The following is a 24,162-nucleotide window of genomic DNA, read 5'->3' on the forward strand; positions in this document are numbered from 1 at the left end:
AGTTATTTGATGACATGTTTACTTGTGCAAAAAATGATGGTGACTCTTTGTAAAAAAGGGTAATTGATACGAAGACATTACCATAAAAGACAAGAGTCACCCAGCCCTGGCTTCCTTGATTCACCTGTTCTTGCCCCACTTTCACCCCTTTCCATGGCCTCTGTGGGCACCAGGGAAGTCCCTCAAAATAGCTTTTTAATCACAGAACTCACCCTGCTTGTTGGGATAAAAAGCTCCAAGCTGGAAGGCATGTAAAGGAGCAAGGCTGTGTCTGTCCCGCTGCACCCCTCCTGGGAGACCCCACTGGGCCCAGGTACTCGCAGAGACCACCAGCGTGGCTGTCACCGGCAGCACCCCCATCCCTGGAGAGGCCAGGCGGGCCCCCTGGAGGAGTCGGATGGGGCTGGGAGTCACCATCACTGGACTGGACACAAAGGGTGTTGCCGGCCCAGTGTCACCAAGAGTCCTGGCTTCTGGTTGACCCCAGGGGACCAGGTGGCATCTCTCACATCCTGCTCAGACTCACGGGGTGTGGGGGGCATCCAGGGAGGGCTGCAGTGGAGGGGACCGAAATCATAGCTATGCTAGACGGCCTTGCCTCTGAGACTCGGCCCAGGACCTGCTGGCCGCCCACAAGGTCCAGGCCCTGGTGCCCAGCCGTCACCCCCGGGGAATGACCAGCACGCAGGAAGCTCTGGGTGAGGGGCACTTCTAGGTCCACGGCCCCGGGACGGATGGGGGCAGGGTATCCCCTTGCACACAGGAACCCTGCCTGCCACCTGCTCATCACCAAGCCCTGGGATCCCCTGGGTCCCCCTAGCCTGTGGGACACCAGCCCTCCCAGGGGCCATCTGCAGCTAGGAGAGCAGAGCTCTGGGTTGTCCAGTGGGTCCGGGGCTTGTGCTAAATGCCCTCAGAACCCACTGAATCTTAACAGTGACCCCAACAGCGGGGGCGGGGTGGAGGTACTATTACTCTCATTTCCTGGCAGAAGAGGTCCCAGACCCTCTCTGGCCCAGAGCCATGGCCACCTGGGTCACCACTGGCTGCTGTTTCCCTGCCATGTCATTCTGGTCTTTCTTCACACGACACGCCCACCCTGTCCTGTTAGAGGCGTCTGTACCTGAGCCTACTGCCCTCCCTGGGCAGGCCCTTCGCCAACCTCGGATGCATAGGCTTAGTAGCCTGACTCCGTTCTCACGCCCTCCCTGCTGATACCAGGGGCTGCAGGTCCCCTTCAAGGCCCGAGCCAGGGCAGGCGCCCTATATGCCTGCCTCCCTGGCCTGCAGACCCCTAGTCTGGTGCAGTGACCCTTCCTTCCAATTCTGCAGTGGTCCCTAGGCAGGTTGTTCCTCCCTGCTGAGTCTCAGTTTCTCCTGCATAAACCCAGTCAGCAGTCATAGCTCCCTGGGTGGAAGGTTGTGATTGCCATGCTTGCCAGTATGTAGAAGACAGTTTTTACAGAGAAAGAATCAGGGTTGGGGAACCTGAATGCCTTTCCTCACATATATTGAAGGGCATCTCTGCTGGCTCAGTGGTAAGGAACTCTATCTGCCAATGCAGGAGACATGGGTTTGATCCTTGGGTCAGGAAGGTCCCCTGGAAGTGAAAATGGCAACCCACTCCAGTACTGCTGCCTGGAGAATCCCATGGACTGAGGTGGGCTGCGAGTTGGACATGGACTGAGTGAGTGATGGAGCACGCATGCACAAGTGATTGAAAGTCACCAGACAGAATGGCCATGGGGTGAGGAGCAACACCCATGTAACACAGCAGTGTGTTCTGGGATGGAGCAGACAGTCTTAACATCAGGGGATGCAGTCGCATTTTAGTAGCTGAGAAAAATGACAAATCCCAGAGTGAAAGAGAGCTCGGGCAGAATCTAGGAGTGCCAGCAGGGAGTGGATAAGGGGATGATGTACCCAGGATAGAATTTACATTCTGGGGGAGCAAATACTGGCACTGTTTGGTACAGGCTGATAAGAGGAAGACAAACCCCAAATTAAGCAGATGTGAATGAATTCCTCTGTGTGCAGACAGAGACAATATATCAGTAGAAATGGGTGCAGAGCAAAGCAGCAAACTGTCATAGTCAGAGTGAGTTCTGACAGGGAGCTGTGATTTGGGCAGACCAATATTTCAGGAAACATGGGTAAGAAGCAGCTGGCAAAATAGTAACTTTGACAGAGTGTCAATGTCCTGCTCACCGAAGAAGTGGAAACAGAGCCATCCCCAGGTATCGGTAGGAGACAACAGGGGAGCAGGAGACTCCCAGAGGACATGCGCTCTGGGAAGAGCCGGGCACATGTGTGGCAGAGATGGGTGGGCGAGTGTCCTGAGCTGCTGGGCTGGCCGCCCACTGGAGTCATCACCCAGCTGCTCCTTCCTGGAGCCCTCGGCCTTTCCAATGGGCACTTCCCTGGGGCTGACCGTATGGCCGCACCGCTGAGATGCCAGGGGTCTGACCCTTTCAGATCCGCCTCAGCTAAGCTGGGTGATGGGAACCAGAGCTGGAAGGTGGGAACCCAGAGGTGACATCGGACGGCGAATCCAGCGCGGCCCCCGTGCAGAAAGCAGGCCCCGGAGGACTGGCCCCAGGTGGCCAGGGCATGGTGCCAGGCCCAGCACTGATGGCCACACGTCTGTGCCGCCTGGTCTGTGATTTGCCTGGACTTCTCCTTTGTCAGCTGTGTTTTGCCCTGGCCTCTACCCTCTATTTCCTGAGTCAGAGCAAGGGTGGAGCTGTTGGAGGACGGGGGCACAGGAAGGTCAGCCTGTGAGCGGACCTGGCATTTCACACGTGCCGTCACTTTGCCCAAATGTGTGTGTGATCAGTCTTCTCCACTCTCAGCGTGGTGAGCTGTGGGACCCCAGGATGCCAATGAAACCCCCACCCTGGCCCCTAACACAAGCTGTACTTCGTCCTGGCCAGACGCAGAGGGCTGGGAGTCTGGTCCTTTGCTGGTAACTGGGTGCAGGTGTTACTGGGGGGATACAGCCCGGACCAGCTGGGTGCATCCAGCCGAGGAGAGACTGGCACCAGCGGAGTGTCTACATGGAAAGCCGGAGCCAGGGTGCCAGGTGAGGGCTGGACGCACTCCAGGGCAACCCAGGGCTCAGGGCGGGGCCCAGAGGACGAGTCCCCAACCCTGTCACCAGCCTGGAGCCAGGCGTCAGACTTCCCACGTCAGACATGCTCTTTCCTTCAATAAAGACACATCAAGAGGCAGCTGCGGGGGGCACACAGGTACCTGAGTGTCAGGGGCAAGAGGGGGGAGCTGGGGTCCAGCCAGTGCCCAGCTGGGGATGTGTGTGCCTGCTAACGGGCCCTGAGGAGGAGGGCGACAGAGGGAGGGGGCTGGGTGCAGGGGCGGGCGGCGGGCACAGGTGGCTGAGGGCAGCGGGCAGCCCTCACATGACGCGGAGCTCAGAGGAGGGCCTGGCAGACCGACCAGCATGGTGAGAGGCAAGGTGGGAGTAGGGGCCCCTGGCCTCTGGGGGCCGATGACCCCAGCTGAGCCAGCAGCCTTGTCTGGATAGCAGTAGGGAGTCCCTGAAAGGTTCTGGGGAGGAGGGAAGCTTATCCGTGAAAGGAAAATGGGGCAGTCTGTTGCTGGGCTACTCTTGGGGGGCTTAGTTTCTTTTTTTAAAAAAATATTGCTTTGTTTGGTTGCACTGGGTCTCAGAGGCAGCATGAGGGATCCAGCTCCCTGACTAGGGATCAGACTTGGGCCCCCTGCTCTGGGAGTGTGGAGTCTCCACTCCTGGACCCCCAGGGGAGCCCCAGGGGAGCTAAGTTTCTGAGCTGATGGAAGGACCCTCAAGTCCCTGCCCCTTGCGCCTTGACTCGCCCATCCCCCGTGTCTCTCCCTTTTTGTCCTCAGCTCCAACAGGGGAAGTGGGGAAGAGGCCAGTGACAAAGTCGAGAAGCCTCCATCAATGTGGGCATGATGGTGGGGTCCCCAGGGGACGTTAGCAAGGTCTGGGGGAGGGGTGCTGCTGGTGTCTGGCACGGAGAAGCCTGGAATGGTGCTGCTTAAGATTCTGCGATGCACAGGACCGCTGCACAGTCACGCAGTCCCCAAGTGCTGGACAGGTCAGGGCGTCCAAGGGGAGCCTGGTGGTCCACGCCTGCCCCTTGGGTGGGCGGTGGGACCAGGAAGGCGGGAGAGAACGGAGTTGGCAAGACTCCTTCAACGCTCCTGCCTTAGGCCGGAGAGAGGACCGGTCGGTGGGAGTGTTTCCCAAAGCGCCTTTACACTGGAGGAGTAGCAGCATCATCCTCGCCTTCCCGGATTCTCCGCAGACCCGGTGTTTCAAAGCCCAGGTGTGCACGTGTGCACGTGTGCATGTGTGCAGGAGAAGCCAGGGTGGTCAGCCAAGCAGGCGGGCGGGGTCTTCTCTGCGGCGCAGCCTCCGGCTGAGAAGGCGAGGCTCCGGTGCACGTGGAGTGGCTAGGTGGTCAGGGCCTGCCAAGGGGCAGGGCGCGGGAGAGGAGCCTCGGGGAGGGGCGTGGTGCGGAGCGCGGGGCGGGGCCGGGCGCGGAGCTTGGCGGGGCCGCAGCCTCGGGGAGGGGCGTGGCGCGGAGCTCGGGAAGGGGCCTGGCGGGGGCGGGGCCTGTAGAGGCGGGGCCTGGCGGGGCGGGGCCGGGTGCCTATTTAAGCAATCCCGGCGTGGGCGGACAGCAGCCATGGGTCTCAGGCGAGCGCTGAGGGTGCAGCTCTCTGCCCTCTGTCGCCGCGCCCCGCTGTCTACCGCGCCAGCGGCCCGAGAGCAGCCCGCCGCGGGCCCGGGAGCCGAGCCCCGGCGCGGGCCGGCCGAAACCGCGCGGCCGCCGGTGCCCGCCGTGGACTTCGGCAACACGCAGGAGGCGTACCGGAGCCGGCGCAGCTGGGAGCTGGTGCGCAGCCTGCTGGTTCTGCGCCTCTGCGCCTCGCCGGCGCTGCTGGCGCGCCACGAGCAGGTGTGCGGGGCCGCGGGGACGCGGGGCAGGGGTGCGGCCGGGCCCCGCGGACTTTCGCCCGTCTGGGAGCCGTTACAAGGTTTCAGGTGGAGAGCAGGTACTCTGGAGCATCGCCCGTGGCCGGGAAGTTAGGAAGGGAGGTGTTTCCTGCACGTGGTTTTCGGGCAGTGAATTTTAATACATGTCAGTTTGGGTGGTTGTTCAGTCGTTCAGTCGTGTCTGATTCTTTGTGACCCCATGGACTGTAGCCCGCCAAGTTCCTCTGTCCATGGAATTTCCCAGGCAAGAATACTGGAGTGGGCTGCCATTTTCTACTCTAGGGGATCTTCCCAACTCAGGGATCCAACCCAGGTGTCAGGTATTGCAGACAAATTCTTCACCATAGCAACTAAAAACAAAAACCAGTCTAAAGTTTAAGCTGTATAGTGCTTGCAGTAATACACAGTGTTCACTTGAGATTAAAATCAAATGTCATCTGCTTTGCTGAAAAGGGAGCCTGGCCGTGTGTGGCTCATAGCCTGGAACCCCAGAGTTCTTGGAAGCTGGGGTCCCCACGCATGGCCACCGTGAACAGACAGTGTTGAGAGAGAATGGGAAGCTGCTCAAATATCCGACTTTCGAAACTTGAGCACAATGACTTTGAAAAGTGTGAGGAATTTGGGAAATTAAAAAGCAGAAGTGTCTTAGCGGCTGTTGGCCAGGGTGACCCTGGGAACAGTTTAAAAGCAAGGGTCCAGTTGACGCTGAGGGTCTTGAAGGCTCTGCATGCAGGTGGTGTTGATGTCTCAGTGAGGCTGTGTGGAGGGCACCTTGGCTCCAGGGAGAGACTAGGGAGATTGGACCCAGGAGGAGCACCTAGCCACACCTTGGGCAGAGGTGAAAGTGAGGTCACAACGGGTGGGTGATGAAGGCAGAGTTAGAGCTGGGTGGCTCTGGAAGGGCTAGGTTCAAAATCACAGAGAAGCCCGCACAGCTGGAGTCCTCGGGCACTGCGGGGACAACAGGAGGGACGGGCCAGCTCTGCTGTCCTTTGGGCGTCTGCCGGGGCCGGTGCCCCTGGACCATGCTGTGGGTGCCTGGAGAGCAAGGTGGCTTCTCCCCTGGCGCTCTTGCCGGTGCCCTGGGGACATGTTTACAGAGCCCAATCATGGTGCATGCTGCTCTGCCCCCCCCCCCCCCGAGGGGTCTGTCCCACCATCGTCCTTGCTGGTGGTCCTGCTGGTGACGGTGACCTTGGTGCCTGGTGCTGGAGGAAACGGGGCAGAGACTAGACTGTGGGCCTGTGGGCTGCTTCCCAGACCTGGGCCTTCTCGCAGTCTGGCCTGCAGCAGAAATTCCTCCTGCACAGCCGGCGCAGGTCTGTGCAGCTCCTGCCCCAGGGAGTATCAGCTTGCAGGAGCCCAGTTTGAGCTGTGGCATTGGCTCTGGACCCAGTGGGGGCCTGCACTTGCCCACAGGGAGGCCTTTTTGAGGATGGTTTAGAACATCCATGTGTTCTGTGATGAAAGCCTCTATGCTTGGATATGGGCCAGCGGGGGAGAGCCTGGGGGAAGGGGTGTGGGCAGGGAGGTGAGAGAACTGGCCTTACTTGTCCTCACCTGTAGGCATCTCTGAGTCTTTTACAGCATCTGCGTTCCTGGTGCATGTTTCTAAATTCACGAAGGATGCTGCTGCTTGGGGAAGAGGTGGGGCTACCTGGTCTCTGGCGGAGCCACCCCAGGGCACACTGGGCAGCAGGATGAGCCTACAGGGCTCACTGGGCACAGGACGAGCTTATAGGCTGCTTTGCTCTGGGCTTCAAACTGCCAGCCCTGCCCCAGTGCCTCCATCGCTGGCCTCTCCTGTGCCAGGGTGGGACCTGGTGGGGCCTTTAGTGTTGTTGCCCCTGACAACACAGAGGCACAAGAGGACCGGTAGGTCCCTGGACCACACCTCAGCATCAACCCTGCTCCTGCTTCTTCAGTGAGTGTTGGCTGGGGCTCTTCCACAATAGCTGGGTGGCTAGGACGGACTGTGTGGCCTGCACAGCCTAGGTTATTTACCACATGTCCCTGGGTGGGAGAGCTTGCTAGCCCAACAGCAGACAGTCGGCCCATGTCCACTCCGTGTTTCTGACAGTCCTCAGAGTCGGCATGTATGATGTCAGGGGTTTCCCACAGCTGAGTGCTGGCTCTCAGGTCCCTGATTCTGCCTCATCTGCCTCTGGGTTGAACTGGGATTTGTCTGAGGCCTGACTTACCCTTCCATGAGGCTGCCCAGGCCCACAGACTCCCTGACCTCTGGCCGGGGCTCTCCGGAGGTGGGAGAAGGCTGCCCGCTCCCAGCTGGGTGCTTTCACTTTCCATTTCCGGTCTTCCTTATAAAAACAATGAGACACAATAAACTCAGACACTGGGCAGAGGCTGCCACCGGGCAGAGGTGGTGGCCTAGAAACCTTTGCCCTTGGGGTGCCGTGTGGCCCCCTGAGTGTCGGGGCGCCAGGCTCAGGGCGGCTGCGTCAGCCTTGGGGTGGTGGGCACCGTCTGACACTGGTTTGGGGAGAAGGCGCATGGCTCACCCAGGCTTTTGCTTGGACTGGAGATGATCCCGGAGGCCTGATCCCCACAGGACAGTGGGGCTCTGCTGTTCACTGGGGTTGAGAAGCCATAGACTGTCCCAGTCTTGGAGCTGGAGGTGGCACAGCGATTCCTGGACAGGGGGTGGGTGTGTCTTCCAGCGGTCACCCCTGGCCCCTGTCCTGATTCCTTCCTGCCTCATCGCCTCCTTGCCTGGCAGAGCCCCCCTCTTTCCCTGTCTAGCACCCCCTCGCCACCATTCTGAATCCTGTGAAGGACCTTGCCCCTCCCACCTTCTGGGTCTGCCCGCAGCTAGGAGGGGTGCCCCTCTGTTTCACTCAGCCTAGAACTGCGCTGGGCAGAAGGCACCTGCTCAGCCCATTTGAATGAAGATGGCAGGAATTTGGGGTGTGGTGCGGGTGGCTAGAGGAGAAAGCTGAGTGGTTGGGGTGGCTGTCTTCCCCTGGGGCCCGCACCCCTGGGCTGCTGGTCTGCGGTGGCCGCATGACTGTGCTGATCCCCCACTGGCCCCCCCGGGCGGATGTCTCCTGGACCTTTGGGGGCGGTTACCCAGCTCACTTCTGCCCCATGCTGCCTCCAGCAGAACTCGTGCTTACTCGGAATTCTGTGTGTTCATCTGTTCAGCACCCACTGTGGGGCCGGCCTCTTGCCAGGCAGTGTTTTAGGGACTTGGAATAAGTAGTGAGCAAAACATTGAAAACTCTGGGTGCTTGCCTCCGAAAAAGTCACACCAGTCCCCGTCATCCCCAGCCGAGGCGTGGATTCAGACAACGCTGTGAACTCACTGCTGCTCTTCCCAGAGAGGCCTGCCAGTCACTCTATCTACCCAGTGGTGGTCAGGTGGCCGCCACATGCCTCCAGGGTCACCTGTGAGCCTGCAGGGCAGGGGAGGGATCAGGGCGGTGCCGGGGACCGGCCAACTCCAACGAGGAGTGGGGGATGGCCGGCTCCTGTGAGCGGGAAGCAAGCCATTCTGAGTGGTGTGGCTGTAAAACCAGGGACATGAGCCGTGTGTGGCCCTGGGGAGCTTGTCAGGGCTTTGCGTGATTGGGAAGGAGGCAGGGAGTCCTGCTGGGGGCCGGGAGCCCAGGTGGACCCAGACAGCCGCACCCCCTGCCTTCCAGTTGCTGCATCTCGCCAGGAGACTTCTGGGGCAAAGGTTGTTCAACACGCTGATGAAGATGACCTTCTATGGGCAGTTTGTGGCTGGCGAGGACCAGGAGTCCATCCGGCCCCTGATCCAGCACAACAGGGCCTTCGGCGTGGGCTCCATCCTGGACTACGGTGTGGAGGAGGACCTGACGCCCGAGGAGGCTGAGCGCACGGAGATGGAGTAAGGGCCACGCGACGCCCGTGGCGGGACGGGTTGGGACCACCAGGGGAGCTCTGGCTGCCCCACCTCTGCAGCCCTCCTGGGCCTGCCTGGGGTTGGGCCTTTGTCCCGTGAGGAAGACGGCCTGAGCCTTCACCAAGGCCTTGTGTGCCCGAGGCTGGGGCTGGCCAACCCTGGCCCGCAGTCTGATCCTCCTGGTTTTGGACAGTCTGCAGGCTAAGGATCATGGCTGCAGTTTTAAATGGTTGAAGCAAAGCAAGGGTAATACCTTGTGACACGTGAAAATTATATGAAGTTCAGGTTGCTGTCACCCTATGGGGGGTGGCGGCAAAGTCGAGTGGCTGTGGCACAGACGACCACACTGGCATTGGTGGTCCTCTGGCCTCCTGGTGAAGCATCTCTTCTGAGCATTCTGACCCCCAGGGTGGTCCCTCTGCCTGGCCCCTTAGACTGTTTCCTGATTAGCAGCTGGGCTTGTCCTGGTAGGTGTGGAGCCTGCCCGGGGGCATCCGAGGAAAATGGAATGTGCCGGCTTCATGTGGCGGGCCAGCCCAGTGGCTCCTGCTGAGGTCACTGACTGGCTGCAGGGGTCTGTTCTCTAGGCAGGGGGTGTGGGGACAGGTGGGCACCCCCCACCCCCCCTCCTGGGCCACAGGATGGCCCCCCCATTGGAGGCCCAGGCAGATCCAACCCTTGCTTTGCAGAACACCTGCCTGTTGTTGGGCTGGTTTCTGCTCCCCTCCAGGCCAGGCCATGCTGAGTCCTGATAGCAGCTGTGCCTGAGCCAGTGAGACTGGGGAACTGGCTCCCTGAGTTGCCTGCCCCATCTCAGGTTTGGTGTTTTCTCTGACCAGGGGTGGGGAGGTGACGGGTCATAGGAGACTCCAGCCCTGGGAACGGAATGTCCCAGCGGAGCCGCTGCTGGATTGGCTTGGGGAACCAAGCCCCTGTCTCTCAATTTGCTGTCGGGAAGGCGGGGTTCTCCAGTTCTGCACCCCCTGTTCCTGGGGGCTGGTGGCTGGTGGCTGCCCGGGGCTACCTTTTGAATAACTAATGGGCCGTGTCCCACTGGGTCTGGGTGGGGGCTGGTGGTTTCACAATGGAAGTTCTTTCTCTGGTATGAAAAGCCTCCTTTCCCAGGCAATTCACCCTGCAGGGGATTGCTGGGAAGCTGGCCAGCTCGCTATGACGAGGGCATGGAGCCCGTGACCCTGGGCGGCTGGTCCTGCCGGAGCCCTGCTGGCTGGCCTCTGGGCTGTGAACTGCGGTCCCTCCCTGTCCTCACGTGGCAGCCTGTCTGCAGCTGCCAGGCCACCTGGTGTGCTCGGTGGGGCCAGGCTGAGGGTGCAGAACTGGGCTCATGGGTGCTGATCCAACATCCAGCCATCTAGCTCTTGCGGGGGGAACGGAGCGGTTACAGGCCCCTAAACCCTGCCCCGGGAATGATGCTGATGCCCCTGCCGCTGGGAGGAGGGGCCTGGGGGGCTTCCCAGGGTGGGAAGTGGGAGGCAGAGCGGCCATCCAGGCAGGGTAGGACAGTGGTTCCCAGAACACTTGTTAGAAGGCAGAGGCCAGGGTCCTCGGTCCAGGAGAGGAGCCCCCCAGGGCACCCCCCAGCAGGCTGAGCACCACAGGGCCGGGGAGAGGGCGAGGGCGAGGTTTCTTCCCGATGATGGGCTGTGACAGTGGCTGGGACATTGTGGATGGCAGACATGTCTGTCCTGGCTGTGCCAGGCCTGGCCTGGGTCCCCAGGGTGAAGGTCGTGGCTGGGATTGTGTGCGGGGTCTTGGTTTCTGCCTGGAATTAGGGCCTGGGGCCGCCAGGCTCTTCCATGCTTCTCTCCTGCCTCCCGCCTTTAATCAGGGCAGAGCTGGTGGTGGTGTAGCCACGCATTCTGGGAAACAAGCTCACTCAGAAGGACAGTGCAGATAGTGGAGTGCAGTTTATTACACTGGCGGGCCCAAGGCGGAGTCTCCTCTTAGCCAAGGACCCCGACCCATGTTTGTGAAAACCTCATATACCCTGAGTGTATAAGGTTCCCTGAACCTAGTCTGAAAAAGGAAAAAGAAAGATACAGTTAAAGTTACCCCGTGATTCATATGTCTTAAGCCTAGGTAGTTAACAGTGGACAATTATCAATAGGCCTGTGGTCATACCCCAATAAGCATAATAGAATGTATGATACTGTTAGGTAGTTAGAATAGGGAAAAACAGTCCAATATGGCGGTGGCTAAAAGACCTGGAAGGGAAAGCCCGGGAAAATAGAACAAAGGAAGTTCTGAGGACCGGAGTGAGAACCTCAGGTAAAACCAACAACACTCCTGGTCGGCCCAATTTACATAAGACGGGCCCAGGGACAGAAACATACAAAAAGAGGAGCCAAAGCCCTCTTCTCTTTTTTTGCTCCCTCTCTCCCCCGCGCGGTGGGGCGATCTTCTCTTCGCGTCTTTGGATCAACGTGCCCTCATGCCTCAAAGATGGATTTTCCTGCTAATATCTAAATAAACAGAGCTGTAACACTGAGCGGTAACACTGATTTATTTAAGAGCTATAACACGGTCTGTCCTCCGAGAGCTGTGACCCGCCAAGGGGCTTTAATGTCCGTCACTCCAAATTTTTGTTGTGACGAGACATCGAGGAACATACACTCGCGTGACAATACTATTCGGTTACACAGATAATTAGGGTATTCTTTTAGGCGTGGAGAGCCCTGGGGCTCTTCCTTCCGGGGGCCTGGTTTTCCAGTGGTATGTTGTTTCCAAAGATACTGGGCATATAGCTCCAAGTCCACAGTCCGGCCCAAGATGGAGTCCTGCTTTCAAGATAGAGCCTGTTTTGTTTCCTCCTTCAGTGTGGGGGTAGCCAGCGTGGTCTCTCCTCACCTCTTATGTGTGTGCATTCTCAGTCGTGCAGTCGTGACTGACTCTTTGCAACCCCGAGGACTGCAGCCCACCACACAGGTCTATGAGATCCTCCAGGCAAGAATACTGGAGTGGGTTGCCATTTCCTTCTCCAGGGGATCTTCTCCACCCAGGGACTGAACCTGTGTCTCCGCAGTGTTCTGCACTGGCAGGTGGGTTCTTTACCACTGTGCCACCTGGGGACCCCCCCCCCACTTTTAATTTTTTCCTATAAGGCATCCAGCCAGCAAATCTCCTGATGTAGAGCTGAGCTTAGAGATGGTTGAGGGCGCGGTCCGGGACTTTCTGTCTTTCCTGCCATTCTGTCCTGTGCCTGCCCCTTCCTGGTACACTGTGTTCCCTTCTTGATGTCAGGCGAGTGTATGCTCCTTGGTTTTTGTCTCGTCACAACAAAGATTTGGAGTGACGGACATTAAAGTCTCCTTGGCATGTCACAGCTCTCAGGTTTGGGACAGACCGTGTTATATTTAGGTCTCGAACGGACTGTGTTATAGCTCTTAGACAAATCAGTGTTACTGATTTACTCTATTTTATTTAGAAGATAACAGGAAAATCCATCTTCAAGGCATGAGGGCACGTTGATCCAAAGACTCGAAGAGAAGAGTGCCCCAGCGTGCGGGGGGCGGGGGGGAGAGAGAGAGAGAGAGAGAGACACAGAGAGAGAGACAGAGACAGAGAGAGAGAGAGAGAGAGAGAGAGAGAGAGAGAGAGAGAGAGAGAGAGAGAGAGAGAGAGAGACAGAGAGAGAGAGAGAGAGAGAGACAGAGAGAGAGAGAGAGAGAGAGACAGAGACAGAGAGAGAGACAGAGAGAGAGAGAGAGAGACAGACAGACAGAGAGAGAGAGAGAGAGAGAGAGACAGAGACAGAGACAGAGAGAGAGAGAAAGCGAGCTAGCTTTGGCTCCTCTTTTTATATGTTTTTCTCTCCCTGGGCCTGTCCTATGTAAACTGGGCCAGCCAGGAGTGCTGATTGTTTTGCCTGAGGTTCTCACTCCAGTCCTCGGACCTTCCTTTGTTCTATTTTTGTGGGCTTTCCCCTTCCAGGTCTTTTAGCCACTGCCATTCTGGACTCCTTTCCCCTCTTCTAACTACCTAACATTACCCCCTCAAGAGATGGGAGGCCCAATTCTTTGGGAATAGGGGCGTTGAGGTCTTTCTGGCTATGAACTGGGACGGCAAGGGGTATTGGGCCTCCCCCTCTTGCTAGTCTCAAGCCTCAGAGTCCTTATAGTGGTGTCCATCTAAGAGTGAGTGCTATTTTCCATGGTCGGCTGTAGTTTTATATCTTTGTTGAACTGGCACTGCATGTTGCAGCTTGACCTGGGCAGAGACAAGACAGGTTAGACAATTGACAGTACATGGAACAATCATAAGCAGCATCAATATGGCATAGCAAGGACTAGTAGGGGCATTAGCCAATTTCAAATTTACCTCACCAGGATGGCTCAAGTCCCTCCTTGAGTAGGGATCAGAAGATCTATCTCCTGTCTGTTTTGGAGTATTATCCCTGCCAAGCTGTGTTGGCTCTTTAGAGTTATCCTGAGAAATCTTATCCCCAGAGACCAGATTTTGGGGTTGTTCATTAGAATGGCACTCATTTATAGTTTTGAATAGGCATCTGAGATCTCCCAGGGGCTCACAGGTGTATTGAGTGTCCCCTTCTAACTACCTAACATCCACATCTTGGGCTGTGCATGTATGTGTGTGCCTGCACACCCATGTGTGCATGTCTGCACGTGTGCCCGCACATGTGGGCACACGTGTCTGCATATGTGTTCACATACATGTGCACGGCTGTTTGCACATGTATGTGCATGTGTCTGCACGTGTGCCTGCCTGTCTGTGTGCACACATGCCTGCATGTGTTTCTGCACGTGTATGTGTACATGCATGTTTGTGTGCACATGTGTGTCTGCACGTGTGTGTGCATGTGTATGCACACATGGCTGCATGTGTGTGCATGTGTGTGTGCATGTGTGTGCATGCACAGAGTGTGCTCCCCCTTCTCCCCATGCTGAGATGACACCCCCTCCCCCCAGCCTGTCAGCTGCCCCTTTTGTCTCCCGGAGGCCCCACCCCCTCACATGCCTGCTTGAGAATCACAGCCCTGTCCCCCCAGTGCTGTCTGCTCAGGCTGGGCCCTGGCCCCACATGCAGCTGTGTGGCTGGTTGCTCCCCGTGGTTTTGGAGCCTGGCTGGGGCTTGGAGGGCAGACTGGGACTGTCGGGACTGGGACCTGGGACTGTCACCGGCCCCGGCCCTGGGGGCCTCTGAACGATGGTGTCCCCTCTGTGGCGGGCAGTCGCCTGAGAGGTGGACTCTGGACTGGGCGCTGATGGAGCAGGCCTGAGCCCCCACAGCTTCGGTGTGGATGGGGGCCGTGGCGTCCCTCCACCCTGCTGGGCCACAGCTGCGGTGCCTCCTCCAGGGTGGCCTAGGGTCCTGCCCTCGGGAGGACCTGGTTGTTCAGGTGTGATGGCCGGGGCGGCCAAGGGAGGGTGTGCGCTGGAAACACGCCTCCAGGTTGCGGGTTTGAAAGTAACCCTGCGTTGCATGGGTGGGTGAGAGCCGTGAGGGAAGGGCTCTGTGGCCTTGCTTGGAAGCTGGTGGCCACCCTCTCTCTGGTCGGGGCCCCGCCTTTTCCTCTCGGGAAGGACCTACCCAGGCCTCGGGTTGTGTGTTGCTTTGCTTGCCCCTCATCCGCTGTAGGGAGGGGCTCCCCGGGGTTGGGGGGGAGACTGTGGGGTGCGGGGCTTGTTGGCATAGCCATGTCTGCCAGGCTCAGAGGAGGTGACCTTGGAGGGTGGGGTGGGTGGGGCAGGGCGCTCCCGCCTGGCAGGTGAGCTGCCCCCCTCGTCAGCGTCCCCCCGCCTGCCCTCCTCAGTGGAGGCCTGACCCTCCCCATCCCCTTCCACCTGCAGGTCCTGTTCCTCAGCCTTGGAGCGTGACGGCCACGGTGAGTTAGGGGAGCCAGTCAGGAGTGAGCTCTCTCCCCCCCACACACACCCCTTGGCTTGGGGCCCAGGGCTGCTGCTGCAGCTCCAGCCCGTGTCCCCAGGTACCTGGATGGGTGACACGCCCTCCTGGCCCTCCTGGGGGTCTGGGCTCTGCCTTCCTGGCATGGGTGTGACCCAGGCTGAGTCAGGGAGCAGGCATGGGCCACTTTGGAGGCAGAGCGTGTGCAGCTTCGGCGGCAGGGGTCATGTGTAGGGCGGCGGTGGGAGGGTACTCAGGCTGGCGCCCCTGCCCCCAGGTATCAGTAAGAGGGAGAAGCAGTTCCAGGCACACCGGGCCTTCGGGGACCGCAGGGACGGGGTCACCAGTGCCCGCACCTACTTCTACGCCAGTGAGGCCAAGTGTGACAGCCACATGGAGACCTTCCTGCGCTGCATCGAGGCCTCAGGTGAGGCCTGCCTGGCCCCTGCTCCAGGGATGCTGGGGGGCGAGCTCGAGGCGGGGGCTGGAGTGCTCACCCAAGCTTTGGTCCGCATCTAGGTGGCAGAGGTCGGGAGGCGGCCTGGGGTCACACACCTAGTCCAGCCCCTTGCTTCCTGAGGAGCCTGGCTGGCCCCTGGTCCATGCAGATGCGGACCGGTCGGGGGGGCTTGGATCTCGTCACATGGCACTTGGCTTTGCCGAGGGCAGCACCGTCCCAGGGGCTGCAGTTGCGCCCTCCCGGATGGAGATGCTGCCCCGTGTGGCCCCGGGGCAGGACCACCTGCTCACAAGGCGAGCTTAGCCGGAAGACACACAGGCCTCAGTGTGCTTTAGTCTCAGAAATCCAGTGGGTCCCCAGCAGCTCTCCTGTTAGGGCCCTGACACTTTGTGAACACTTTAGGGACAGGAGTGAGGACCACCCAGAGGCAGCCTGCCGGGGTCAGCATCGGGCGCCTGATTGGTTGCACAGACAGTGGCTGCCTGGTGTCCAGGGCTCAGGGTGTCTCCTTGGTTCTGGCCTGGGGACGGATGAACAGAGGTGTGATCGTGGGCTTCCAGCAGCCAGATGAGACGGACAGAGGCGGTGGAGTGCTGTCTGCCTCCCGCTGGTGCTCTGCGGGCAAGTCTGTGCTCTCTGCGCCCTCAGGGCAGCCCTGGGTGCTGAGGCCACCGGAGAGGAACCGGGCGGGCGAGCGTGGGCAGGTCTCCCTTACTCCCTGGCCCCCCGCCTTCCTGACCGCACGTGGCCAGCTCCAAGCTCGCTGAGTGGCCTGCCTGCCTGTGGTGGCGTCAGGGGCAGCCGTGCGCAGGGCGTTCACAGGCCACGCGGGGCTGGTGTCCTTCTGCCCTGGCTGGTCACCCGGCCCAGGTGTCTGGATCCTCAAAGGGCCCTCCCCTCCCGCTGCCGCTCCTGCAACCTGAAATTGCCAGGCAGCCACCAGAGCTGATTCCAAGGGCCTGGGTGTGAGGGCGGACAGGTGTCCTCCTGGGAGGACGGGTGTGCTGGTACCACCGACCGTCTCACTGGGTGGATCATTTGAGTGAGATCATTAGCACTTTCTGGGGGTCTCAGGGCCGGATGTCATGGGTAACCCACAGAAGGTGTGGCCCCCGCCCGCCGCCTGCAGCCTCCTGCGTGTTGCTGAGACGTGTCCTAACTGGTGCGGCGCAGATTCTGGGCTCAGGGTCCCCCCAGCCCTCAAGGCCTGATGGCTCTCCCTGTGGCTTCTCACAGGCAGAGCCAGCGAGGACGGCTTCTCAGCCATTAAGCTCACGGCGTTGGGGAGACCGCAGTTTCTGGTGAGTGTCAGAACAGCACCCCCCCCCCCCCCCCCCCCCCCCCCGCAGAGGGTTGGTACAAACGCGGGGCACTGTGAGCATTAAGTGATGGTGCCTTCACTCACGTGCCGGTGCCTGGGCTCTGGGCGCACCCAGGCGGACTCAGGGCGCTCGGGCTGGGAGCCTGGCGCACAGGTGGGGTTGGGGGCTTGGGCTGCAGGGGTCCCGGGAGGGGCTCACGGGCACCTGGGTGGAAGCTCAGGGCTGGCGTCTGCAGCTGCAGTTCTCGGACGTGCTGACTAAGTGGAGACGCTTCTTCCACCACGTGGCTGCTGAGCAGGGCAAGGCCGGGCTGGCCGCCGTGGACACGAAGCTGGAGGTGGCCGCGCTGCAGGTGGGCACCCCTCCCTGGTGGCTGTGGGCAGGTGGGCCGCGAGGAACCCTGCCCAGGAGGCCCAGCTGTGTGTGAGCCCTGCCACTTCTCCAGGGCCTGTGTGCCAGCGGGGAGGGACTCAGGGCAGGCGGGTGCTGGGTGGGAGGGGGGCCCCACAGGGGTGGGGCAGGCATGTGGGGAGCCTTGGGGGGTGGTGGGCATCAGGGAGAGGCTGTATGTGGAGCAGAGGCCCGAGGCAGAAGGTAGCCGGGTCTCGTGCTGGTGTGAGGAGGTCAGCTTGGCACCACAGGCCAGCAGGCAGGGCAGGAGGTGCTTGTGAGCAGGGCCGGGAGCAGGGCGGGGAGGGACTGATGCTCCCCGCTTCTGCAGGAAAGTGTGGTCAAGATGGGCATCGCGTCCCGGGCGGAGATTGAGGACTGGTTCACTGGGGAGACACTGGGCGTGTCTGGGTAGGCGGAGCCCTGCTGAAGTCCCCTGGGGGTGGCCACCTGCATCTAGGCGGGGTTCTGGCTGAGCCTCAACGGCCTCTCCCGATCTTGCTAACTCTCCGCTAGGTCGTGGGAACCCTAAACCCCAGAGCTTCCCAGGGAATTGTCTGGGTTCTCGAGTGGGGGTGTTACACCCCACTGTCCCGGGCCTGCTGGGCAGGCGGGTGGAGGGTGAGGGCAGCTGAGATCCTCTGAAGGGTCTTGTGTCTCACTTCCGTTTCATAACCAGAGGATGTACTATTTGCATTTGTATCTGTATTTCAAGGCAGGCCCTGTGGGGGTTGGTCTGGGGGCGCTCCTGCAGGGAGGGGGCTGGTGTGGGGCCTGGGCCTGTGGCAGGCGCAGGCATGCCTCTTCCTGCAGCACGCTGGACCTGCTGGACTGGTGCAGCCTCATCGACAGCAGGACCGAGCTCTCCAGGCACCTGGTGGTCCCCAACATGCAGGTGACGTGCCCCGGCCAGCCAGTGCCCGCCTCACGGTTCCCACAGGGTTGTTGTGGGGGGCCCCACACACAGAGCTGGGGCTTCCTCGGGGAGGCACGGGTGTCACCTCGTGTGGGGTCAGTCTCCTTGGATGCAGGCTGGGCCTGCACAGGAGCCAGCTTCCCAGGGGCAGCGCAGTCCTGGTGGCCAGGGGACCCTGGGCGGGCCAGTGGCCTTCACGTGTGGACACAGCAGGGTGGGGAGTGGGGCCGGGATACCAGGCCTGGGATGTTGGGGCACAGGGCACAGGGTGCCCGTGGGAGTGGGCCGTGCTGGCCTAGGGGCCCAGGCATGGAGTACACCTTGACCAGATGGCCCTGCCCCCCAGACGGGACGGCTGGAGCCCCTGCTGTCACGGTTCACAGAGGAGGAGGAGCGGCAGATGACACGCATGCTGCAAAGGATGGACGTGCTGGCCAAGGTGGGGCGCCCGGGATGTGCTGGGATGGGGGGGGGTGCCCCGGGATGTGCTGGGGTTGGGATGGGGGTGTCCTGGATGCGCTGGGGTCGGGGGGTGCCCTGGATGTGCTGGGGTCAGGGGGTGCCCTGGATGCACTGGGGTTGGGTTGGGGGCTCCCCAGATGTGCTGGGGTTGGGGGGGTACCCAGGACGTGCTGGGATCAGGAGAGTGCCCCAGACGTGCTGGGTTGGGGGGGCGCCCGGGACGCGGTAGGGTTGGGGGGGTGCTTGTTCACCTGCGCCCACACAGACCTCCTCCCCTGTGTCCTTCAGAAAGCCAGCCAGGCGGGTGTGCGGCTGATGGTGGATGCGGAGCAGACCTACTTCCAGCCAGCCATCAGCCGCCTGACGCTGGAGATGCAGCGCAGATTCAACGTGGAGAGGCCGCTCATCTTCAACACGTTCCAGTGCTACCTCAGGGTGTGCTCCCGCCCCATGCTGGGGGATGAGGGGCTGCAGGAACACTGATGGAGCAGCTTTCTGAGTCCATTTAAAGTGCCTCAACCCCCAGGTTTTGAGTGGCTGTCTTCTCTGGCCCTTTGCATCCTGGTTCTCTCCAAGCGTCTGATGCAGGCTCTGGGCCCCCGCCCAGACTTGTGCATGTGCTCCAGGGACCCTGAGTGCAAACCCTGGGTGGCCGCTCGGGGCCCAGATGGGTGTTTGGAGGCGCCAGGGGTCAGCGTCGGGGCTTCGGGGACAGGGCAAGTGGGTGGGTGGGGTCCCGGCAGGTGCTGACGGCTTGCAGAGCCCCCGCCAAGTGACCACAGCTGCTGGCTACACGCTGGGGGCACCAGGCCCCAGGGAGGCTCCGCTGGGGGACACAGGCCGGAGGGAGTCTCACCCCAGTTGTCCTTGACCTCTGGCGCGGCCCACAGGATGCCTACGACAATGTCACCCTGGACGTGGAGCTGGCTCGCCGGGAGGGCTGGTGTTTCGGGGCGAAGCTGGTGCGTGGTGCGTACATGGCTCAGGAGCGTGCCCGTGCGCTGGAGGTGGGCTACGAGGACCCCATCAACCCCACGTACGAGGCCACCAGCATCGTGTACCACAGGTGGGTGGCGCCTGGCTCCCAGGGGGCAGGGCTCCGGATGTGAGGGGCTTGCCGGGCGTCTCGGGGGGCCAGCCTCCGTGATCTTGGACGCACGACCCCAGCTGAGTGGGACAGTTGCTTCTCCCCGTGGTCTTGGAACCCCGGGTTGGCCTGTGGCCTCTGCCCCTGGGGGGCTGTGCGGCCTGGCTCATGCATCTCCCTCCAGGTGCCTGGACTATGTCCTGGAGGAGCTGAAGCACAACACCAGGGCCGCAGTGATGGTGGCCTCGCACAATGAGGACACCGTGCGCTTCACTCTGCACAGGTGGGTCCTGCCCACCACCCCCCCATGCCCTGGGCTGCGCTGGAAGCATGAGGCAGGTGGGGATTTCGGGGGACATCTGTGGCCACTGGACCTCCTGGGCCTCGCTGGGTGTCTCGCTGCAGTAGCAGAAAGGCTGCCTGCAGTTCCTGTGGCTTTTAGCATTAATACCCGATTTCCTCAGGTTTCTGATTAAAAATAAATGTCATCAGGTGATTCACACAGCGTGAAATGTTGGCGACCTGAGACGTGTCACCTCATTTATAGACAGCTCCGCAGCACTTTAAACTGCGCTTGGGATTTAACGTGGTCTGTGTCCCCATGGGGTAGCCTTGTAAGTCACAGATAGGAATGAGGTGAAATACATTCCTTTTTATTTTTGGCATTGATTCGTGACTTGTGGGATCTTAGTTCCCCAGTGCAGTGCTCAGTCGCTAAGTTGTGTCCGACTCTTTGCGACCCCTATGGACTGTGGGCCGCCAGGCCCCTCTGTCCATGGGATTCTCCAGGCAAGGATACTAGAGTGGGTTGCCATTTCCTCTTCCAGGGGATCTTCCCAACCCAGGGATTGAACCCCAGTCTCCTGTGTCTCCAGCGTTGCAGGTGGGTTCTTTACCCGCTGAGCCATTGGGGAAACTCCTTAGTTCCCTAACAGGGATCACAGCTGTCCCCCCAGCAGTAAAGGTGCCAAGTCCTAACCATGGGAGATTCCTCGTCCTATGTTCTTTTATCTCATATCTCAACCGAACCTGGACCCCACCAGGGGTTCTGGCTCCTCCCCGCCCCCCACAGGAAGCTGGGTGCATGGTGGCCTGGCTGGCCCGCGCCTTCCCCAGGAGCAAGGCGGGCCCTTCTCCCACAGCAGGCACCCCTGGCCAAGGCCTGGGTACTGGAGGTGCCGAGGTGTGCCCGGGGCACTTGCCGGTGCTGCCTGGGGTGACTGGTTGCCCTGAGCGGTTCAGCAATGTCCTGCTTGGCCTTCTCCTGCCAAGGGCTGCTTTTCCGTAGCCTGAATCTGCAGCTCAGAGCCACGATTTCTGATGCCTGCCCTTGAAACCGCCATTCTGGGAACAGGAATGTGGAGGCCACGGGGTGGCCAGGGCAGCCTCTGGAGTCCTGTGGGGGAGGTCAGGTGTTTCCTTGGTGTGGGGCGGTTCGACTGGCGTCCTGGCTGGGTGGGCTGTTCTGCCTTCTCTCCCTCCCTGGAGCCTCCTTGGACACCCCACCCCGTCCTTGGATGTGAGGTGGCCAGGGGCACCCTTCTGTGCTCAGAGGAGATGAGTTCTGGCTTCCTTGACTTTGGAAGAAACACAGGATTGAGTCGCAAATTTTAAAAGCTGGTTTTTGCTTAGGCTTGAAACGCAATCTTGTGCTGGAGACTTGATCAAGGCTAGTCCCTCTGTGCCCAGGGTCCCCCCTGACGGCGTTCACAGAGGCCCTGCTGGCGCCCACATCCTTAGGTCTCATCGCAGTCTCAGCTGCCTGTGGCTGCCCTTTTGCACTTCAGCTTTTGGTCCCAGGCCGGTCCTCTCAGCCTGACTAGGCAAGGACCGTGAGACTGCTGAAAGTGTAACTGTCCACAGAAGGCCTCCTTTCTCCTAACTTCAGGATCGTTCCACCGGAGCTGGTCTGGCCTCCCATCTTGGCCCGGTCCTGTGATCCTAGACTTGGCTTCCCTGACCTGAGTGCCCTGCCGTCCCAGGCCCCGCAGCCTGGCCAGGCCGTTCTGGGGGAGCCTCTGCCCTGCAGGCAGGCTGGGTTCTTGCGTCCTGCTCCAGAGGCCCTGGGCCCAGAAGAGTTTGGGCTGGTCTTCCCGGGGAAGTGCTGTGGCCTCTGGTGCCACATGTTAGGGACCCTATCAGAGAGTCTGGGTTAGGTTTGGCCAAGTCATGAGCCCACCCACAGCTCGGGGGCCTGTGCACAGTGTTTTGTGAGCCAGCAGGGTAGGCGGGCCTGGCCTGGGGTTGTCCTGCGTCCGTGGTCAGCTGGGGTCCTGTTGGCCCTGAACAGCTTCATCTGTGGCTGGGGCAGTGAAGGACACTGGCTCCCAGGTTGGATGTCCAGCAGGCTAGCTCAGGCTTCTCCATAGGTGGTCTCAGGCTTCCAGAAGCCCTGGAGATAGCAGGCCTTTGCCCGTGTGATGTTTGCTATGGTTCTGTGGGCCAGAGGGAGTCAGGCCCAGCTCAGGTGTTGCCGGGTGGATGGAGAGCCTCTCCTGTGCTGGGGCAGCTGCAGTCACACAGCGGGCATGGGCTGACACAGAAGGGGCTGCAGCGGGGGGTCGGGAGGGGCAGATCTCACAGGATGCCACGTGCGTCTTCCCAGACTGGGGCCCGACCTCGGAGCCCAGCCCTGGGGGAGGGAGAGAAGGGTCTGTGGGATGCCCCTTGTGTGGACGTCCAGGGTGAGGTGCGCTGGGTGGTCTGGCGAGAAGGGTGGTGGGCTCCAGGGATGGGATGGGGGTCCCATGATAGGCCCAGCCTGGGTGAGTGTGAGGACCCAGGTGGAGGGAGGGTGGTAGCTGCGGATCTGCCTGGTCAGGAGCCAAGGTAAAGTGTGGGCATCACCAGCGCATAGGTATTTTGAACTCGGGATTTTTCTAAGATCCTATGACCAGAAGTGAGAGTAGGGAGGGTGTGGACCAAACTTGGGGCCCCCACCTGTGTCTGAGCGGCACTAGGAGAAATGTGAACCACAGGCATTAATCCCAAATGCTTTGCAGTCAACTTAAAAAACAGAAGTTGAATTTGATACATTTCAGTTAACCCCACATACCCAAAACAGCACCACTTAAACACGTTTTCAGAAAAGCAGTGAGATACTCTGCATTCTGTTTGCACACTGTCTTCAGAGGCCCATGTGTGTTTGATGTGTGCAGTGCATCTCAACTCAGACCATCCATCCTCCAGAGACTCTGTAGCCACCAGTGGCTGGTGACTGCACTGTGCACAGAGCAGCCGGTGAGGGGAGGGCGAGGGGCTGGTGGCAGGGTTGCGGGGCTGGGAACACAGTATTGGTACCGAGGATTTGAGGAGGGTGTGGTGAGAGGGCTGAGGGCCTCCCGGGCCATACCGAGGGCCGGCCGCTGGGTGAGTCTGCCTCTCTGGGCAGCTGGGGGCAAGCACAGCAGGAGGGGAGGCTGGCTGGGGAAGGGGACATTTGGTGGCCTTGGCCTGCGGCAGGAGCAGCTGGGCAGAGGCCTGCAGTAGGCAGGACAGAGCCTATGCCCTTCACCCTACCCTGCAGGTAGGGGTCTCAGGGTGAGGGGAGAGGGGCTCAGCCCACACTCTGCCCGTTTACAGGATGGAGGAGCTGGGCCTGCACCCCGCCGACCGCCAGGTGTACTTTGGACAGCTTCTGGGCATGTGCGACCAGATCAGCTTCCCGCTGGGTGAGGGGCCTCCCTGGGGTGGGGCTGGAGCTGGGCCTCCTTGGGGGTGGGGCCGGGTGCAGAGGAGCAGAGTCGGGTCTCCCCAGGGACTGGGTCTCCCTGGGAACAGGGCTGTAACATGGAGGGGAAGAGCTGGGTCTCCCGGGGGTGGGGCTGGGCTTCTTTGGGGACGGGCCGGGTACAGGGGTGGGGCTGGGTTTCCAGGGTGCAGGGCTGGGGTGTGGGGGCGGAGCTGTATAGCGGGGTGCGGGGCTGTAGCGCGAGGGGCGGAGCTGGGCCTCCGGGGGTGGAGCCGGGGTGCGGGGCTGGATGTCCCCAGGGGTGGGACTGGGGCTGGGTCTCCCCAGGGGCGGGGCCTCATCAATCCCTCCCCTGCGTGCAGGCCAGGCAGGCTTCCTGGTGTACAAGTACGTCCCTTACGGGCCCGTGATGGAGGTGCTGCCCTACTTGTCCCGCCGCGCCCTAGAGAACAGCGGGGTCATGAAGGGGGCTCAGCGGGAGCGGCAGCTGCTGTGGCAGGAGCTCAAGCGGAGGCTCTGCACTGGCGGCCTCTTCCACCAGCCGGCCTAGGCCTCCTGTACCCACACCCAGGCGGCGACGTCCCAGGGCTCCAGCCAACCCCAGCCTCACCCTGATCACCTTTTACACCTTGAGCTGGGACAGCCTGCAGGTCCCTGCTCTGTTCATGGGCAGCCAGGTGCGGGCTGAGGCCCACACCTGCCAGAGGAGCTGGGAGCCGTCAGGAACTACCTGCCCACCCCCATGACCTTGGATCTTAAGAACCACCTTCCCCAGAGTCCAACCCTGGCGCCCTGAGCCCCACACTGGGCAGCGGCTGGCTGCGGAAGCTGGCCTGTCAATAAACCACTTTTCTACAGCATTGAGCCCTCGCTTGCGGCTGAGGGAGTGGCTCTGATGCCCTGAGAGGCCTTAGGGTCAGGCTCAGCCACTCTAGCCTCAGGCACGCCATGCAGACCCGGCCAGGCAGGGCATTGGACACCCCCGACCCCAGCCCCAGAGCTGGGCTCAGAGCAATGCCGATAGATAGCACACTCTGATGGTCAGGTTTCGTGCTTGCCCAGC

The 24,162-nt window shown here is 60.8% G+C and overlaps 1 protein-coding gene across 2 annotated transcripts; it reads left to right on the forward strand.

Moving 5' to 3' along the window:
- Window positions 1-4,680: 4,680 nt before the first annotated feature.
- On the forward strand, window positions 4,681-24,129 carry PRODH (proline dehydrogenase 1). Of its 2 annotated transcripts, none has more exons than XM_020903498.2 (14): window positions 4,681-4,964; window positions 8,665-8,873; window positions 14,717-14,751; window positions 15,049-15,198; window positions 16,468-16,532; window positions 16,789-16,905; window positions 17,275-17,354; window positions 17,757-17,838; window positions 18,206-18,298; window positions 18,610-18,756; window positions 19,212-19,387; window positions 19,593-19,691; window positions 22,991-23,079; window positions 23,462-24,129. In XM_020903498.2, exons 1-14 carry the CDS (start codon window positions 4,692-4,694, stop codon window positions 23,647-23,649), a joined length of 1,803 nt encoding a protein of 600 aa, XP_020759157.2. In that variant the 5' UTR covers window positions 4,681-4,691; the 3' UTR covers window positions 23,650-24,129. The 2 variants fall into 2 exon arrangements, with proteins under 2 accessions (XP_020759157.2, XP_070331910.1); XM_070475809.1 differs by having other exon boundaries at window positions 16,795-16,905.
- Window positions 24,130-24,162: the final 33 nt, after the last annotated feature.

Source organism: Odocoileus virginianus, chromosome 12 (assembly GCF_023699985.2).
Source record: "Odocoileus virginianus isolate 20LAN1187 ecotype Illinois chromosome 12, Ovbor_1.2, whole genome shotgun sequence".
In the NCBI taxonomy this organism is placed as follows: Eukaryota; Metazoa; Chordata; class Mammalia; order Artiodactyla; family Cervidae; genus Odocoileus; species Odocoileus virginianus.

What these genes read in the sequence shown, in the direction of transcription:
- PRODH (XM_020903498.2), top strand. Translation starts at nt 4,692, where the DNA reads ATGGGTCTCAGGCGAGCGCTGAGGGTGCAGCTCTCTGCCCTCTGTCGC. An exon ending in GCTGAGCGCACGGAGATGGA is followed by an intron (nt 8,874 to 14,716) that starts GTAAGGGCCACG and finishes TTCCACCTGCAG; the next exon opens with GTCCTGTTCCTCAGCCTTGG. An exon ending in GAGACACTGGGCGTGTCTGG is followed by an intron (nt 17,355 to 17,756) that starts GTAGGCGGAGCC and finishes CTCTTCCTGCAG; the next exon opens with CACGCTGGACCTGCTGGACT.